Genomic DNA, 14,637 nt, shown 5'->3' on the forward strand with positions numbered 1-14,637 from the left:
AATCTCGGTATGTATCACTCATTATGTATTATTAGGGATGTCCGATAATGGCTTTTTTTGCCGATATCCGATATTCCGATATTGTCCAACTCTTAATTACCGATATCAACCGATACCGATATATACAGTCGTGGAATTAACACATTATTATGCCTAATTTGGACAACCAGGTATGGTGAAGATAAGGTCCTTTTTTTTTAAAATTAATAAAATAAAATAAGGTAAATAAATTTAAAAAAAATGTCTTGAATAAAAAAGAAAGTAAAATAATATAAAAACAGTTGCATAGAAACTAGTAATTAATGAAAATGAGTAAAATTAACTGTTAAAGGTTAGTACTATTAGTGGACCAGCAGCACTCACAATCATGTGTGCTTACGGACTGTATCCCTGCAGACTGTATTGATATGTGAAGTGAAGTGAAGTGAATTATATTTATATAGCGCTTTTTCTCTAGTGACTCAAAGCGCTTTATATGGTGAAATATATATACAGATATATATTGATATATAATGTAGGAACCAGAATATTAATAACAGAAAGAAACAACCCTTTTGTGTGAATGAGTGTAAATGGGGGAGGGAGGTTTTTTGGGTTGGTGCACTAATTGTAAGTGCATCTTGTGTTTTTTATGTTGATTTAATAAAAAAAATTAAATAAAAAAAAACCCACAAAAAAAACGATACTGATAATAAAAAAAACGATACAGATAATTTCCGATATTACATTTTAAAGCATTTATCTCTATGTATTATACATCTCCATGTATTATTATAACTAGAGATGTCCGATAATATCGGACTGCCGATATTATTGGCCGATAAATGCTTTAAAATGTAGTATCGGAAATTATCGGTATCGGTTTCAATAATACCGGTATCGGTTTCACAATGTAAAATTCATGACTTTTTAAAACGCCGCTGTGTACACGGACGTAGGGAGAAGTACAGAGCGCCAATAAACCTTTGCGTGCTGGCCCAGTCACATAATATCTACGGCTTTTCACACACACAACTTGTCAACTTTGTCAACAGCCATACAGGTCACACTGAGGGTGGCCGTATAAACAACTTCAACACTGTTACAAATATGCGCACACTGTGAACCCACACCAAACAAGAATGACACACACATTTCGGGAGAACATCCGCACCGTAACACAACATAAACACAACAGAACAAATACCCAGAACCCCTTGCAGCACTAACTCTTCCGGGACACTACAATATACACCCCCCCCCCCCCCCCCCCATGTTGGCATTTTTTTCCATAACTGGAGTTGAAGTTGTTCTCTTATTTTGGAAAGCCTTGTTTTTGATTGATTGATTGAAACTTGTATTAGTAGATTGCACAGTACAGTACATATTCCGTACAATTGACCACTAAATGATAACACCCGAATAAGTTTTTCAACTCGTTTAAGTCGGGGTCCACGTTAATCAATTCATGGTAAAGTTACATTGTTTAATGCATCCAGAGGGGCATCACAACAAAATTAGGCATAATAATGTGTTAATTCCACGACTGTATATATCGGTATCGTTTGATATCGGAATCGGTAATTAAGAGAGGGACAATATCGGAATATCGGCAAAAAAGCCATTATTGGACATCTCTAATTAGAACTCATCTTTCTTCTTTAGAACAGTCAATAAGTCTACTTCTGTACTTATTTGCCATATTTCTGCACAACAACTCAAATATGGTAACACTAGCGAGCAGTAGAGAAGATGGAGGCATTTTTGGTCCACAACATATTTTGCTTTATTCATTATTGACAATTTCTTGCCAGTTTATGTTGTATATTTTTATATGACATTTCCAGTTTACTTTCTAATCTTTTATTACACCCAAAATGTGGTTTCCTTTACTCTTTCAATGTCCGTCTATTTGTGTTTGACTTTCTCTTCCACTGTTACCGAATAACTGTTATATAATTATAATAATTATTTTAGTTTGACTGTGATTCAAAGAGAGTCTGTTTTTGTCAAATCATCTTTTTAATTTATTAATTTCCTCTGGGAAAAAAAAGAAGCAAAAACTAACCAGGAAGCACCGTAGACACATAGCATCATCTCAGAGTTGGTAGCAGTAATGGCGGCCTGTAGTCACGTGACTGCTTTTTGACCCATCATATAGGACATTGCCTGAAACCCAGTCGACCATACTCTCCTTATACACCACTTTGGTATCTCTTATGTGTGACTGCCATCTACTGGTCCCACTTATCATTACATCATGTACCAAATAAAATTGCTCCAAGGTCAATAAGCACAAACAGAATTAATACGCACATAAGGCGCACTGTCCATTTTTGAGAAAACGAAAGGATTTTAAGTGCGCCTTACAGTCCAAAAAATATTGAAACTGTTGTTGTTCTTTTCCAGAAATAAGCCAAGCAAGCCGTCCACGCGCGCCAATCGACAGAGCGAGAAAGAGGAGATGGCAGCAGCAGGAGTACGGTAAGTTGGACTCTTGTTTACATTATTTATACATTGATGTTTAAATATGCTAATATCAACACTTATTAATCAACCATGAGTTGATCCTTGAATGATACTTCTTCACCCTTACAGGAGAATCGTATAATTCCAACTTTCTGGGAACGGTTCTTTGCTCTCTCAGGTCGACGGCTACTAAGTTTTGTACTTAGATAAGAACCGACCAAATTCTGCTGGTACTAACGAGTACCAATTCACGTAAAATCCAACGGTGCCATATTTCTATACTTTTGTTGTACACAAAGTCAAGTCCAGTCGCACACTGGGCGCCGGCTTAAACACTCGGTAGGCAAACAAGCACTCAAGGATTCCTAGGTACCATCTCGGTTCAGATGTGAACGGTGCCCAACCCTTGGTGACCTCTGACTTAACAAAAACACCAAATTTATACATTTACATATCTTGAGAAGAATGTACCACATTTTTCCGACCATAAGGCGCATTCAAGTGATCATATTATGATTTATTTTTTTTCTACATGGAAAATACTCCAGCACCTTTAGGACCCCGAACGGGACAAGCAGTAGAAAATGGATGTATGGATGGATATTAGTTATGTATATAAGTTATATATATAAGTTATATATATTAGTCACGTATATTAGTTATGTATATTAGTCACGTATATTAGTTATGTATATTAGTTATGTATATAAGATATGTATATAAGTTATGTATATTAGTCACATAGAGTATATGAGTTATGTATATAAGTTATGTATGTTAGTTACGTATATTAATTATGTATATTAGTCACGCATGAGTTATGTATATAAGTTATGTATATCAGTCACGTATATGAGTATCCAGTAATCCAGTAAATATCCAGTAACAAACGTGTCCGCATGGTTCAAAATTCCTGCAACATGAGCTTCGTTTCATGACAACAAGCAAATCACCACTCCACTTCGAAAAGCATGAATCTGCCATAAAGTCTGTGACGATACGTGACTCTGGTATTTGAAAATATCCTGTAACAAACGTGTCCGCGTCGTTCAACATTCCTGCATCATGAGCTTGTTTGCGTGACAACAAGCAAATCACCACTCCACTTCAAAAAAAGCATGAATCTGCCATAAAGTCTGTGACGATACGTGACTCTGGTATTTGAAAATATCCAGTAACAAACGTGTCCGCATCGTTCAAAATTCCTGCATCATGAGCTTGTTTGCGTGACAACAAGCAAATCACCACTCCACTTCAAAAAAAGCATGAATCTGCCATAAAGTCTGTGACGATACGTGACTCTGGTATTTGAAAATATCCTGTAACAAACGTGTCCGCATCGTTCAAAATTCCTGCATCTTGAGCTTGGTTGCATGACAACAAGCAAATCACCACTCCACTTCGAAAAGCATGAATCTGCCATAAAGTCTGTGACGATACGTGACTCTGGTATTTGAAAATATCCAGTAACAAACGTGTCCGCGTCGTTCAACATTCCTGCATCATGAGCTTGGTTGCGTGACAACAAGCAAATCACCACTCCACTTCGAAAAAAGCATGAATCTGCCATAAAGTTTGTGACGATACGTGACTCTGGTGTTTGAAAATATCCAGTAACGAACGTGTCCGCATCGTTCAAAATTCCTGCATCACGAGCTTGGTTGCATGACAACAAGCAAATCACCACTCCACTTCGAAAAAAGCATGAATCTGCCATAAAGTCTGTGATGATACGTGACTCTGGTATTTGAAAATATCGAGTAACCAACGTGTCCGCATCGTTCAACATTCCTGCATCATGAGCTTGGTTGCGTGACAACAAGCAAATCACCACTCCACTTCGAAAAGCATGAATCTGCCATAAAGTCTGTGACGATACGTGACTCTGGTATTTGAAAATATCCAGTAACAAACGTGTCCGCGTCGTTCAACATTCCTGCATCATGAGCTTTGTTGCGTGACAACAAGCAAATCACCACTCCACTTCGAAAAAAGCATGAATCTGCCATAAAGTTTGTGACGATACGTGACTCTGGTGTTTGAAAATATCCAGTAACGAACGTGTCCGCATCGTTCAAAATTCCTGCATCACGAGCTTGGTTGCATGACAACAAGCAAATCACCACTCCACTTCGAAAAAAGCATGAATCTGCCATAAAGTCTGTGACGATACGTGACTCTGGTATTTGAAAATATACAGTAACCAACGTGTCCGCATCGTTCAACATTCCTGCATCATGAGCTTGGTTGCGTGACAACAAGCAAATCACCACTCCACTTCGAAAAGCATGAATCTGCCATAAAGTCTGTGACGATACGTGACTCTGGTATTTGAAAATATCCAGTAACCAACGTGTCCGCATCGTTCAAAATGTTTGCATCATTTGAAAGCATGAATCTGCCATAAAGTTTGTGTTTTTCTTGGTTTTTCACTCCAACACTATTACCCTAATTCATGCCCAGGTTTGCTCCAATAAGAGTGTAGGACTCACACGGCTTGTTTCCCCCCCCACGTAGTGGGACCAGAGGCCAGGCGGCTGCCGCCAAGGGACCCCGCAAGCGGGAGGCCAGCCCCCCCGCCGTGCGAACACGAGGAGGGCAGAAGTCCGAGGAGACGCCGTCCAAGCGAGGGAAACGCTGAGGTCCCAGAAAGACTCCAGCAGGTTCCTGCGGTCGACTCCGGACTTCCTCTGCGTGGTGTGTCTGCTGCTTGTCATCCATCTTTGCTCTTGTGTGGAGGCAAGTTGTTACATATTCATTCTGAGAATGACAATGGCAAAGTTTTTATATTTTTTATACTTTTTTTAAGACTCCAAAATGACTCATTTGTTGCGATCAACGGCCGAAATAAACTCAACGTGGTCTGCTTGTCCCGGGTTCCTGTTTTTCCACACCCTCCACCACCCTACTATGTCGCCCTCTTGTGGCCAAATATCCACATCAACACCCTCCACCACCCTACTATGTCGCCCTCTTGTGGCCAAATATCCACATCCACACCCTTCACCACCCTACTGGCCAAATATCCTCATCCACACCCTTCACCACCCTACTATGTCGCCCTCTTGTGGCCAAATATCCACATCCACACCCTCCACCACCCTACTATGTCGCCCTCTTGTGGCCAAATATCCACATCCACACCCTTCACCACCCTACTATGTCGCCCTCTTGTGGCCAAATATCCACATCCACACCCTTCACCACCCTACTATGTCGCCCTCTTGTAGCCAAATATCCTCATCCACACCCTTCACCACACTACTATGTCGCCCTCTTGTGGCCAAATATCCTCATCCACACCCTTCACCACCCTACTATGTCGCCCTCTTGTGGCCAAATATCCACATCCACACCCTCCACCACCCTACTATGTCGCCCTCTTGTGGCCAAATATCCTCATCCACACCCTCCACCACACTACTATGTCGCCCTCTTGTGGCCAAATATCCACATCCACACCCTTCACCACACTACTATGTCGCCCTCTTGTGGCCAAATATCCACATTGTCCTTCAGGTCACTTTATACTTGAACAGAAGTCAAAGCATGGCAGTACAGTATTTGTACTGCAGCACGTTGTTTATTCACAAATACCAATTTATAGTATTTAGGCCTAAATACACAATTTGTGCATTTATTAATATTATCAAGGATGGTGTGTTATTAATATATATTTATATTATATATATATTAGTCACATATATTAGTCACGTATATTAGTTGTGTATATTAGTCACATATATTAGTTATGTATATTAATGTATATGTTATGTATAATAGTTGTGTATATTATGTATATTAGTCACATATATTAGTTATGAATACAAGTTGTGTATATTAGTCACGTATATTAGTTATGTATATGTTATGCATACTAGTTGTGTATATTAGTTATGTATACTAGTCATGTATATTAGTTTTTAATACTAGTTATGTATTCCAGTTGTGTATATTAGTCACAAATATTAGTTATGTATATTAGTCATATATATTAGTTATGTATATTAATGTATATGTTATGTATACTAGTTGTGTATATTATGTATATTAGTCACATATTAGTTATGAATACTAGTTGTGTTTATTAGTCATGTATATTAGTTATGTATATGTTATGCATACTAGTTGTGTATATTAGTTATGTATACTAGTCATGTATATTAGTTATGAATACTAGTTATGTATTATAGTTGTGTATATTAGTCACAAATATTAGTTATGTATATGTTATGTATACTAGTTGTGTATATTAGTCACATATATTAGTTATGAATACTAGTTGTATATATTAGTCACATATATTAGTTATGTATACTAGTTGTGTATATTAGTCATGTATGTTTGACACGTATATTTGTTATGTATATTAGTCACTTATGTTAGTTATGTCTATAAGTAGTCATGTATGTTTGACACAAATATTTGTTGTGTATAATTAGTTATGTATATTAGTCACATATATGAGTTAAATATATATTATGTTTATTAGTAGTTATGTATATTAGTCACGTATATTAGTTATGTATATTAGTTACTTATATGAGTTATGTCTAAGTAGTTATATATATTAGTCAGACGCAAATATTTGTTATGTATAATTATTTACATATATGAGTTATGTATATTAGTTATGTATATAAGTAGTTAATATTAGTCAGGCACAAATATTAGTTACGTATAATTAGTTACGTATATGAGTTATGTATATTAGTTATGTATATAAGTAGTTATGTATATTAGTTAGACAAAAATATTTGTTATGTATAATTAGTTACATATATGAGTTATGTTTATTAGTTATGTAAATAAGTATTAATGTATGTTGGTCAGACACAAATATTAGTTATATATAATTAGTTACGTAAATTAGTTACGTATATGAGTTATGTATATTAGTTATGTATATAAGTAGTTATGTATATTAGTCAGACACAAATATTTGTTATGTATATTAGTTAGGTATATGAGTTATGTATATTAGTTATGTATATAAGTAGTTATGTATATTCACCAGACACAAATATTTTTTATGTATAATTAGTTATGTATATTAGTTATGTACATAACTTATGTATATTAGTCAGACACAAATATGTGTTATGTATAATTAGTTACATATATGAATTATGTTGATTAGTTATGTATATAAGTATTTATGTATATTAGTCAGACACAAATATTTGTTATGTATAATTAGTTACGTATATGAGTTATGTATATTAGTTATGTATATAAGTAGTTATGTATATTAGTCAGACACATATTTTTTTATCTATAATTAGTTACGTATATTAGTTACGTATATGAGTTATGTATATTAGTTATGTATATAAGTAGTTATGTATATTAGTCAGACACATATTTTTTTATCTATAATTAGTTACGTATATTAGTTACGTATATGAGTTATGTATATTAGTTATGTATATAAGTAGTTATGTATATTAGTCAGACACATATTTTTTTATCTATAATTAGTTACGTATATGAATTATGTATATTAGTTATGTATATAAGTAGTTATGTATATTAGACACAAATATTAGTTATGTATAATTAGTTACGTATATGAGTTATGTTTATTACTTATGTATATAAGTAGTTATGTATATTAGTCAGACACAAATATGTGTTATGTATAATTAGTTACATATATGAGTTATGTATATTAGTTATGTATATAAGTAGTTATGTATACTAATCAGACACAAATATTTGTTATGTATAATTGGTTATGTATATTAGTTACATATAATTAGTTACTTATATGAGTTATGTATATAAGTATGTATATTAGACACAAATATTTGTTATGTATAATTAGTTATGTATATTAGTTACGTATAATTAGTTACATATATGAGTTATGTATATTAGTATGTATATAAGTAGTTATGTATATTAGTCAGACACAAATATTTTTTATGTATAATTAGTTATGTATATTAGTTACGTATAATTAGTTACATATATTAGTTATGTATATAAGTAGTTATGTATATTAGTCAGACACAAATATTTTTTATGTATAATTAGTTATGTATATTAGTTACATATAATTAGTTACATATATTAGTTATGTATGTAAGTAGTTATGTATATTAGTCAGACACAAATATTTGTTATGTATAATTAGTTATGTATATTAGTTATGTATATTAGTTAGGTATATAAGTACTTATATATATTAGTTATGTATACAAGTAGTTATGTATATGAGTTATATATGTGAGTTAGGTATATAAGTAGTTATGTATAGTAGTTATGTATATAAGTAGTTATGTCTATTAGTTATGTATATAAGTAGTTATATATTAGTTCTGTATATAAGTAGTTATATATTAGTTAAGTATATTAGTTATGTATACAAGTAGTTATGTATATGAGTTATATATGTGAGTTGTATTATGATAATGCATGTTTTGAAGGCTTCCAACTAAGTCTTCCTAGAACACTTCAAAGGTTGCTTCTCTTTTCCAACTTTGAGCGTGATTGACTTTGTCGCCCAATTCGGGGGTCGGGGGGGCATTTATCATTTACTGTAAATGAGTGTTGGCAGCGTCCATCTGAACACAATTTGGCAGCAATTCTCCTCAAAGATGGGGGGTGGGGTTGCCATGGCCACCGCTGCATCAGCACATATTCCTTGTGAACACACCAAAGTTACAAGATAAAGTTGGAGGCGCCTTTTAACGTCGATTTCCTTACTGTATGGCTGCTTGTTATTATTATGATTATTATGGGATATTAAGGCATCATGTCACTGCAGAGCATACAAAGTGTTTCCCGGCAGAGGCACGAAGTGCAAAGGGATCATCTTTCCTGGACTTCTTTTTTTTCTACTCCTCTTTTTTTCCTCTTTTCTGAAGTTGTTTTTATTTTTCACCAGCAGAGGGAGCCCTTTGCAGGACTACTGCGCCTCACCTTAATCCCAAACTACGGGCCATACTTAGGTGTCAGTCTTCCAAAAATACTATAATTATAATGATATCATATTTTAAAACAAGAAAACTTTAGAGTTGGGAACATTTCCAGTCAACATAATAGTAATATGTGCTTGTAAAAAGTTGCACAAAACCTTTTTTTTTTTTTTTTCGTTTAAAAAAACACATTTTGTATATTTTTATGTGGTGACCACATCATTATTTTTAAAAAAATCAAAAACCAATCTAGAATGACTTCATGAAGTTGTTGCATTTAAAATAATAAAAATAAATGTATCGTTTAAAAAGACACATTTTATATTTTTTTATGTGGTGACCAGATATTTTTTAATCAAAAACTAATCTAGAATGACTTAATTAAGTTGTTGCATTTAAAATAATAAAAATAAATGTATCGTTTAAAAAGACACATTTTATATATTTTTATGTGGTGACCACATCATCAATTTTTTAATCAAAAACTAATCTAGAATGATTTAATTAAGTTGTTGCATTTAAAATAATAAAAATACTTTTTTCGTTTAAAAAGACACATTTTATATATTTTTATGTGGTGACCACATCATTATTTTTTAATCAAAAACTAATCTAGAATGACTTCATGAACTTGTTGCATTTAAAATAATAAAAATAAATGTATCGTTTAAAAAGACACATTTTATATATTTTTATGTGGTGACCACATCATTATTTTTTTTAATCAAAAACTAATCTAGAATGACTTAATTAAGTTGTTGCATTTAAAAAATACAAAACAATTATCGTTTAAAGACACATTTTATATATTTTTATGTGGTGACCACATCATTATTTTTTAATAAAAAACTAATCTAGAATGACTTAATTAAGTTGTTGCATTTAAAATAATGAAATATTTTTTTTGTTTAAAAAGACACATTTTATATATTTTTATGTGATGACCACATATTTTTTTTAATCAAAAACTAATCTCGAATTACTTCATGAAGTTGTTGCATTTAAAATAATAAAAATAAATGTATCGTAAAAAAATACATTTTATATATTTTTATGTGGTGACCACATCATTATTTTTTAATCAAAAACTAATCTAGAATGACTTAATAAAGTTGTTACATTTATTTTCATTATTTTAAATGCATCGTTTAAAAATACACATTTTATATATTTTTATGTGGTGACCACAACAGTAGAAAAATCATTATGTTTTTCATCAAAAACTAATCTAGAATGACTTCATAAAGGTGTTGCATTTAAAATAATCCGTGTTAATATAAATATAATGTAAATTTCAACAGATATTGTTTAAAATGCAGTTTGAGGCGATAGAAATATATTTTTTAAGAAACCAAATTAATTATAATCTCGTTGAATTATTATCATTTAGCCTATAAGAAATGGTTTGAAAATTCAAGCCAACTGGAATGATCAAACTGCATATAATTAATATTAAACATTTTTTAACAGTTACGTCATTTTCTAGCATTTTAAAGGGCTAAATGTCAACTTTACTGTATTTAAAGCAGCAAGACCTGTTAGTATAAGATTCGTAAATATAATTTATTGTTCAAAGCTTCTAGGGTTCATTAAAATGAAGAAAAACAATTAAATTGGATGTATTTGTCATAGTTGCTGTCATCACTTTATAACAACGGACACATGCTGACATGATGCCACTGGCCGCTGCGTGTTTATTTACTTTTGCAGACACAAAGAAGTGTAATAAAACAAGTTGTGAAACTATCCAGACTCCTTTTTTTCTTCTCTCTCTCTTTCGGATTTGTATTTTCTTTATTTTCTTTTTTTTTTTGTGTGCAGACTTTTCATCCCCAAGGTTACATGATTGCACCCAGGAGGAGATGATTCAGCCTCAGAAGGTAAACAGAGGTCTGAATTATTACAGCGGTTTTTATTTGAATCGTATCATTTAATGGGATTTGATCAATATATATTTATTTTTATGTCCTCCAACATCATCTGTGCATGCACTTATAATAAATTCACCATCAAATAAAAGTGCATGATTTGCAAATAATATTAGATAAATTGCCAAAATAAAATGCAAGATATGTCTTTTTGAGTTGTTGCTTTTTAATTTGAATTTAAATGGTAAATTGCATCGAAATTCAATTAAATTAATGACTGTTGCATTACATTGCAAAATATGTATTTAATTGTACACACACTGACGTTTTATGTATTTTTTTTTTTTCAAACTTGCAGCTTTTTCTTGTTATTCAATCGACTAAAAAGATAATACTGGAAAACATTCGGACTTTTATATATTCATTTATAAGGTTGTTGTTTTTTTTTTTTTTTTTTTAGATAAAGAAACAATCTTTCTTGTAATTTTGTAGGCTAAATAATAATAATAATAATAATAATAATACCGTAACATGATTGAAATCATGTTTTTCATTTTTTTATCCTCTTTCCATAAACAAAATTACTTTTCTTGCTTAATATTATTATTATTATTATTATTATCATTTTTCATCATTTTGTATTTACGGCAATTAGCACGTGGCAACCCCGAAAGGGACAAGCGGTAGAAAAATGGATGGATGGAATATCGGTCTATTAAATAACGACGTTTAAAGGAAACATCTCCTTATAATTTATATTTTTGTAAATTAATATTTTGTTTTGTTTTGAACAATCATTCACATGGGCGTGTGAGATTAAACGAAAAAAGATTAAAACAATAAAATCAAATACATGACAGATTTATAATGAAAAATAATTATTATAAAACTTTTAAAAACAGAATTTCATACACTTTAAACGTCAATCGAAATATATTCCCCTTTTTATGTTTTCAGGTTGTTGTTTTTATTGTTGCTATTTGTTTATTATGTATCATATGTGCAATATTAATACAATATTCACATTTGTCCTTCAATAGCAAGATGAAACATGTCCAAAAGTATTCCAAATTTCAAATAAAACAAGTGAAGACCGATTTTTTTTATTTTATGCACCAAATTAACAATTTAAAAAGCTGGAGTCACATGCTGCGTTCATGTACCGGACTGAAAATGGGAGAGTATATTTTTTACGACTGTCGAGTCCGTTTAAAATACTTTAAAAAAAAACTCCCTTCACGTGCTAGTCATGCTGGTGAATCGAATTGAAATATTTCCAAATTTCAAATAAAACAGGTGAGGACAGAAAAACGTTATTTTACGCACCAAATTAACAACTTAAAAGATGGAGTGACATGCCGCGTTCAAGCACCGGACTGAAAATGGGAGATTATATTTTTTACGACGGTCAAGTCCGTTTAAAAAAGTTTAAAAAAAACTACACGTGCTAATCATGCTGGTGAATCGAATTGAAATATTTCCAAATTTCAAATAAAACAGGTGAGGACAGAAATTTTTTATTTTACACACCAAATTCCTCCTAAAAGACACAACTTAAAAGCCGGAGTGACATGCGTTCAAGCACCGGACTGAAAATGGGAGATAATATTTTTTAAGACGGTCGAGTCCGTTTAAAAGAGTTTAAAAAAAACTAATTTCGCGTGCTAGTCATGCTGGTGAATAGAATTTAGATATTTCAAAATTTCAAAAAACAGGTGAGGACAGAAACATTTTCTTTTACGCACCAAATTCCTCCTAAAAGACACAATTTAAAAGCTGGAGTTACATGCCGCGTTCAAGCACCGGACTGAAAATGGGAGAGGATACTTTTTACGACAGTCGAATACGTTTTAAAGATTTAAAAAGCTCCTTTCACGTGCTAGTCATGCTGGTGAATAGAATTGAAATATTTCCGAATTTCAAATAAAACAGGTGAGGACATAAAAATGTTATTTTACGTGTCAAATTCCATATAAAAGACACAACTTAAAAACTGGAGTGACATGCCGCGTTTAAGCACCGGACTGAAAATGGGAGAGGATATTTTTTACGACGGTCAAGTCCGTTTAAAATTGTTAAAAAACTAATTTCACGTGCTAGTCATGCTGGTGAATCGAATTGAAATATTTCCAAATTTCAAATAAAACAGGTGAGGACAGAAACATGTTATTTTACGCACCAAATTCCTCCTAAAAGACACAATTTAAAAGCTGGAGTTACATGCCGCGTTCAAGCACCGGACTGAAAATGGGAGAGGATACTTTTTATGACGGTCGAATACGTTTTAAAGAGTTAAAAAGCTCCTTTCACGTACTAGTCATGCTGGTGAATAGAATTTAAATATTTCCAAATTTCAAATAAAACAGGAGAGGACAGAAAAATGTTATTTTACGCACCAAATTCCTCCTAATAGACACAATTTAAAAGCTGGAATTACATGCCGCGTTCAAGCACCAGACTGAAAATGGGAGAGGATATTTTTTACGACGGTCAAGTCCGTTTAAAATACTTAAAAAACTCTTTTCACGTGCTAGTCATGCTGGTGAATCGAATTGAAATATTTCCAAATTTCAAATAAAACAGGTGAGGACAGAAACATTTTCTTTTACGCACCAAATTCCTTCTAAAAGACACAACTTGAAAGCTGGAGTTACATGCCGCGTTCAAGTACCGAACTGAAAATGGGAGAGGATACTTTTTACGACAGTCGGATACGTTTTAAAGAGTTAAAAAGCTCCTTTCGCGTGCTAGTCATGCTGTTGAATATAATTGAAATACTTCCAAATTTCAAATAAAACAGGCGAGGACAGAAAAATGTTATTTTCTGCATCAAATTCCTCCTAAAAGACACAATTTAAAAGCCGGAGTTACATGCCGCCTTCAAGCACCGGACTGAAAATGGGACATTATATTTTTAAAGACGGTCGAGTCCGTTTAAAAGAGTTAAAAAAAACAATTTCGCGTGCCAGTCATGCTGGTGAATCGAATTGAAATATTTCCAAATTTCAAATAAAACAGGTGAGGACAGAAAAATGTTATTTTACGCACCAAATTCCTCCTAAAAGACACAATTTAAAAGCTGGAGTTACATGCCGCGTTCAAGCACCGGACCGAAAATGGGAGATTATATTTTTTACGACGGTCGAATCCGTTTAAAAGAGTTAAAAAGCTCATTTCACGTGCTAGTTATGCTGGTGAATCGAATTAAAATCCAAATAATCGTGAGTGTCTGATGTGAAAGGAAAACAAGCGCGACAAAAGTCAACATCGCTTTCGTGTGGCGTTTTGTCCCTTTCCCTTGAAAGCCGTCTCCAACCCGGAAGTGGCTCGCCCCGCTCTGCTCTCGACCAATAGGAGGCGGCCTGGGGGGGGAGGCTGTCAATCACAGGTGAGGCAGG

At 33.0% G+C, this 14,637-nt stretch overlaps 1 protein-coding gene across 2 annotated transcripts in view; it reads left to right on the plus strand.

Annotated features, from left to right (window-relative positions):
- bod1l1 (biorientation of chromosomes in cell division 1-like 1) overlaps positions 1-5,318 on the plus strand; it is a 41,971-nt gene extending 36,653 nt beyond the window's left edge. For both annotated transcript variants that reach the window (XM_062040151.1, XM_062040152.1), the window contains exons 27-28: positions 2,389-2,463; positions 4,966-5,318. In XM_062040151.1, the coding sequence (XP_061896135.1) occupies positions 2,389-2,463; positions 4,966-5,089 (199 nt within the window). In that variant the 3' untranslated portion in view covers positions 5,090-5,318. The remainder of the gene's footprint in view (positions 1-2,388; positions 2,464-4,965) is intronic.
- Positions 5,319-14,637: the final 9,319 nt, after the last annotated feature.

The sequence above is a fragment of the Entelurus aequoreus genome, linkage group LG28 (assembly GCF_033978785.1).
Source record: "Entelurus aequoreus isolate RoL-2023_Sb linkage group LG28, RoL_Eaeq_v1.1, whole genome shotgun sequence".
NCBI lineage: Eukaryota > Metazoa > Chordata > Actinopteri > Syngnathiformes > Syngnathidae > Entelurus > Entelurus aequoreus.